Source organism: Electrophorus electricus, chromosome 11 (genome assembly GCF_041902795.1).
Source record: "Electrophorus electricus isolate QZ-2024a chromosome 11, ASM4190279v1, whole genome shotgun sequence".
NCBI lineage: Eukaryota > Metazoa > Chordata > Actinopteri > Gymnotiformes > Gymnotidae > Electrophorus > Electrophorus electricus.
Genome location: NC_137507.1, coordinates 8,340,308 through 8,346,307, shown reverse-complemented (window position 1 = coordinate 8,346,307; position 6,000 = coordinate 8,340,308). Strand labels below are relative to the sequence as shown.

The window sequence follows — 6,000 nt, the reverse complement described above, 5'->3', positions numbered from 1 at the left end:
TGAGGGAGCAGTAGCGGGAACATGGCGGCTGACACGGGCCGATATAGGAGCGCAGTCTCCAAGAGCAAAGACCCGTCTGGCTTGTTAATCTCTGTTATACGGTAAGATGGGGATTTTAAGTTAAGTTAATGTATTATTTTCAATTCCGTGGTATTTGTTTCCTGCTGGCCCTTTAGGAGAGTTGATGATAACGGCATGCAAAAACAAAGCAAAGACCATAACAGCTAGCTTATCTTAGCTTAGCTTATCTTAGGTGAGGCCGCAGACATCCTGGCGTGTGACGGCTCAGCTCAGGCCAGGTAGCGCTAGTTTAGTTTAGTTTAGTTTTTTCATGCCATGTTCAAGTCTGTGCACAGCAAATACGTGGTAATAAACTGGAGCTCATAGAACTCGACTGTTCAATGTGGCATTTATCGCATTTTCTACATCTATATCTGTATATATAGTCTCTCTCATTCATTCACTTATTTATTATATATATAGTGTGTATGTATGTATGTATGTATGTATGTATGTGTGCATGTATATGTATATGTATATGTATGTGTATGTGTGTGTGTATGTGTGTGTGTGTGTGTGTGTGTATATATATATATATATATATATATATATATATAAATAAGTGTTAGTGTATAATTAGCCAGCGCGATTTTGTTGCGTTCAATCATTTAAGACATCAAATGTGTTGCCTTTGCCTTCTGTCTTTATTGAAATGTAATTTTATTTTATCTCGAGAGAGAAAGTCTTTTTCAGCCTCTCGTAACGTGTTCCTTGTCGTATTACTGGAATATCGGTTAACTAGCGAGTTTTCCATTTGATCTGACCAAGCGTTCATCATGGGGCAGGGCTGTCCCTGAAAACCCAGTAGATGGCTCATCTGTGAATGAACAGTAGCCAAAACCGCCGCTGTCGGACTCCTTTCGCTGACCAAAGCCAACATTTGTACTTTTCATTTTAGGTGAACAGTTGCTGAATAAAGTCATGAAGGTAATAGCTGCCGTTTGAACTTTTGGCGCTGTTTGTGGTCCAAGTGTGGTCCACAGGTGACAGCATGAGGGGCAGAAAAAAAACCAAACTGCACTGTAAGCAAACGGTCCAGCCAAAGGATCACTCAGGTGGCCATTACAATTCAGCGGTTTCCTTCTGTGGCTCTCTGACCTTCCACAGGAGATCACATGAGGAGATGATTGAAGGCCTATGAGATGATTATATTAAGGGAGGAGTACAGAAAGACAAAAGATGCACTTTTACTGTAGTACGTAGAGGAGGGAAGGGAAAAAAAAGCACAAACTCAGCACTGAGGCCGTGAACTCCAGCAAAGGGTCATCATTTGTGTAGCCCGCAGAACAACACCCATGGCGCTAGACGTTATGTTTCGAGCCTGGCTTTGTCCGTGCTGTTGATCATTTGGGCTAAGGTTACCTCCAGGTCACCATTGGTATGCTCCGTCTTTCCCAGGACAGAGTGCGCCTACGGCACTGCAGAGCAAGTCCTTTCATCGTAGCTGTAACGTGATGAATATCCTTGTAATCTAACCTTGAAAAACACAGCGTTTGCATAGTCCAGGCTCTCTCGTCACCTTTCCCATCCGCCCGCCCGCCCACACACACACACACACCTTTTTTAGCAGTGACAATCAAGTCCGGGGAAGGGAGCCTTCTTACACTGACGCCCCCCTGACGGAGAGGCAGACTGGGGGAGTGTGGAGGCTGTAATGAGCTCTGTGGGGAGGCTGTGCTCTGGTTGCCTTTGCTTTGTCATGAGCTGCAGTGGAGAGGAATCAGGACAGCTTCTTTGAGTTCTGCCGTTGTCCTTGGCGTTCGGCCACCTGGGAATTGTTGAGTGGCCGTTGTCCCCAGTCGTTGTCTGAGTTAGTGGACGAGTTTTCTTCGCATGAAACGGACGGGCCAATTAAAAGTATGTTGCCTAAAGTCAACCGCAGCTTTCCAAATGCCAGCCGCATAATAATTGATATGAGTGAATACGAGTCCAGAAATGCCTTACAGAAACGTCTTGCACTTGTTGAATGTTTGAACAATACTGAAGTCGTCTAGACAGTAGCACTTAATCATTGTAAATGAGAAACTGTAAAAATCGACTTGGAACAAGCGGCACATCCATGTGTGAGGAGCTGCCAGCACTGTTTTAGAGTCACACCACGTGTGACGTGACGCGTGCTGTGGTCTGGGTTTTGTTTTAACTCCTCTTCTTCAAAGCCATTCTGGGCCGATCTGACGTGCTCCAAACGTCCTGCGTTGTCGTCCCACAGGACTCTGTCGACCAGCGATGATGTGCAGGACAGGGAGACAGAAAAGAGTCGCCTGGAGGAGGCGTACGAGAAATGCGACCGAGATTTGGACGAGCTCATAGTCCAGCACTACACTGAACTGACCACCGCCATCCGGACCTACCAGAGCATCACGGAAAGAATCACGAGTTCTCGTAATAAGATCAAACAGGTGAGGGCATGGGTGCGCACAGACGTGCGCATGCGCACGCACCGGCACACGCACACACTGAAAAATCATATAAATGCACTACCATGCCTCAGTGTACTCGCATATTCCCAAATACTGACCCGCGCGTACGTGTTTGTGGGTGGAGAGGGAAGAAGACAGGAGAGAGTGGTGCTGAATGTAATAGACTGTCCTGTATGGAAAATCCTGCATTGAAAGTCCTGTATTGAAAATCAACAGTTTTTCCACGACTGCATTGTGTAACACGCGTCCCAGTCGGAGCGGCATCACAGCACTTCGGGTGGGCTGATGGGTCATCCCTGAAGCCCTCGGCTGTTTTTGGGGTGTCACAACTGTCTTCTCATCAGCAATGTCTTCAATGAGACACACACACACGCACGCACACACTCTAGAGAAATTAAGGAAAGGCTGAAAGCTCGACATGTTCTGTGGTTAATGTTCTTGATGAGAGATGCCGAGGGAGCAGATATCACTCATTCCTCTCATTTACACATTATTTGTAAATGTCCCACCTTATTGGGGTGATCTGTAAAGGTGTTTAAGTGAAGAATGTTTTTGTTTGCATGTGTGCCTCAGTTTACGTGTGTGTCTATATATTTAACATGTATATAAATCATATTAAATACACATTATATGCAAAAACAAAATACTTTGACCTTTTCTACATAAGTTGGTTGCAGAAGCTTTGGCAACAGTAATGTCCTTTTTTGATTTTTTTTGAGTTGATTTTTGCCCCTTGTTAATGTTCCATGGGTGTGTTTATGATTCACATAAACATATCACAGTAAAATCCCTTAAACTTTGTGAAATGTAATAAAATATCAGTGACAGTAAATATAACTGTAATACAAAGAACGTTTCCCCAAAATATTCAAAAGCTGCTTAGACAGAATTGTAGGTGGGGGACAGTTAGCGTTGTAGCGCCCAAGCTAGCTTGTACCCCATCAGCCCAGATGGGCGTGTTGTTCTGAGGTCTTAGTTCTGAGCTGTTCCTGACTGCTGGGTTGGCACTGTGCTCTAAGGTTAAGGAGAACCTGCTGTCCTGTAAGATGCTGCTGCACTGTAAGCGGGATGAGCTCAGGAAGCTGTGGATCGAGGGCATTGAGCACAAGCACGTCCTCAACCTCCTGGACGAGATCGAGAACATCAAACAGGTCCCGCAGAAACTGGAGGCTAGCATGGCTAGCAAACACTACTTGCAGGCCACCGACATGCTGGTGAGTGTGTGTGTGTGTGTGTGTGTGTGTGTGTGTGTGTGTGTGTGTGTGTGTGTGTGTGTGTGTGTGTGTGTGTGTGTGTGTGTGTGTGTGTGAGGGAGGGAGAGAGAGAGAGAGAGCCTGTGTTTGTGTTGAGCACCAAGGATAATGGGAGTTTAACTGGTTCTTACACACAGATGTCCATTTCAATGTAAATGTAAGTTAATCCTTAAAGTGTATTAACACTAAAGTTGGAAGACTACTACGAGATTTCTCACTAGTCAGCTACACCTCATCCTAAACTTCCTCAAAGACCAGGAGCAGTGCTGAAGAAGCAAGCATTTAGTCTGGTGTGTGTTTGCAACAGTGCCTCTGTGGGGCTCCTGCAGCATGTCATGTAGTTCCTGTACTCTCCTTCACTGTTTCCCAACCCTCGCCCTGCCAGACACGGGCAATTAGCAGCTTACCTCCTCCCTCCCTCCCTCCCTCTCTCTCTCTCTCTCTCTCTCTCTCTGCCTGGATATCTTCCGTTCTCTGCTGGGGAAGCCCCCCCCCCCCGGTCCTGTGACAGTGTAGACTCAGGTGGGACTGCCAGTGTCAATTACTGCATACACAGTGTTTCAATTTGCAGGTCTGTCATAGCAACACTGTGGAAGCAGGCGGTGTCCTGCGCGCCACTCTGGTCAGGCTCCCTGGTGTGAGGCCTCCACACAGGATGTCACTTATTACCTCACGCATCTGCCATGCTGAGGTCTCCCCGCCTTCACAACTTCTCCTCTTCTCTCCTTTATTTTCTCCCCTCCCCTCCCTGTCTGTCATGCTGTTTGGATCTATATAAAGTGCAGTAGGAATTCTCTCCTACATTAGCACGCGTGTGCGCACTTTCCACTGATCCTCTCAGCTGAGTGTGGAGAAGCCTCGTTAGAGTTCTCGCAGTCTGGCCGCGTTCTTCACCTTTCTGAAAAGCTCAAGTGACAGAAGTTACAAACACTGAACGTACTGAATGTTACAGAGCAACTTATACCAAGTTAATAACAAAAGAACCTGTTTTTAAAGGGACAGTAGCGTTGCTGTAATAACCCGGCTGCGGTCCCCAGAGCTCCAGGTTCCGCTCCGAGACACACTCGGAGAATGCGTCACTCCAAGCGAGTCTCCGTGGAGTCTCCCAGGAATCTCCAGCTGACCTTTCTGACAGCACTATGAACGCCCAGCTGGTCAGAGCTTGCAGTAGGCTGGTTCAAGCTCTCTGTGTCCAGCGGTCCTCCGGTCAGGAAGCACAATAGCGAGGTAGTGGGAGTTTTTGCAGGAGAGCAGTACTGGCTGCAGTTCAATTAACTCCTCTTTAGTCTGCAGGTTCGGGCCTGACCTCTGTTGTGCCCCCTACCTCAGCTGTCAAGGGTGATGCCCCTCCACAACGCTGCCATTTGACCATTTAGTTTCCAATAAAATTCTTTTTTTTTTTTTTATCCCTGTATTTACTGGCAGAGATTAAAATGCAAACTTGCAATAACTTTGATGTTAAATGAAAGGAGAGACAGAGACAGCAGGAACGGGAAAAAGAGGAGGAAAACAGAGGGAGTGATGGAGATTGGGGCATGCAGGTGGAGAGTGAGTTGCTGAATAAGGAAACGGATCTGGTCCATGTACTTACCTGATTTGAGCTGCGTTTGGCACGTACTGTACTGATGTAATGGGTCTCAGACTCCGGCCTGCTGGGTCTCACCTCTGGTACCAGGTCGCATCATGGTTGCTCACAGATTTGTTTAAATACTTTATGCCTACTTTATCAACTATAGCTTTGTGTAAGTGCATCGATTTGTCTGTTTACTGCCTGTGTGTGGTAGTTCTTGTAGGTCTGCATGTGTTTAATTGGCTTATGTGTGTGTGTCAGACAGACACATACTGCCTGGCCAAAAGAAAGGTCACCACCTGGATTTAACTGATGCAGTGAGTAGCTTCTCATTTGTTAAACAACCATGTCGAAAGACACATCCTGTGGTCGTGGAAAAGATGTTAATCTGTTTCAGAAGGGTCAAATTATTGGCATAAGAAGTGGAAGGACAGTGGGGAAACATCATCTTCGAGGAAGGAATGTGGTCGCAAAAAAGTCTTCAGTGATGGTCGATCACCTAAACGTGTGGCAAAATCAAATCGTAGAAAAACAACAGTAGAACTCAGGGATATGTTTAATAGTGAAAGTAAGAGCATTTCCACACGCACAATGTGAAGGGAACTCAAGGGATTGGGTCTAAACAGCTGTGTAGCCTTAAGAAAACCACTTGTCAGTGAAGCTAACTGGCAAAAACAGCTTCAATTTGCTAGGGAGC

General features: G+C 46.2%; 1 protein-coding gene across 5 annotated transcripts in view; it reads left to right on the top strand.

Moving 5' to 3' along the window:
* The window catches only part of exoc4 (exocyst complex component 4), a 111,764-nt gene continuing 105,764 nt past the window's right edge, over window positions 1-6,000 (top strand). For all 5 annotated transcript variants that reach the window (XR_014126075.1, XM_035528011.2, XM_081723431.1 and 2 more), the window contains exons 1-3: window positions 1-101; window positions 2,270-2,459; window positions 3,500-3,694. Coding sequence is in view for 4 of the 5 variants with exons in the window: in XM_035528011.2 (XP_035383904.1) it covers window positions 22-101; window positions 2,270-2,459; window positions 3,500-3,694 (465 nt within the window). In the remaining variant the exon portion in view is untranslated. The remainder of the gene's footprint in view (window positions 102-2,269; window positions 2,460-3,499; window positions 3,695-6,000) is intronic.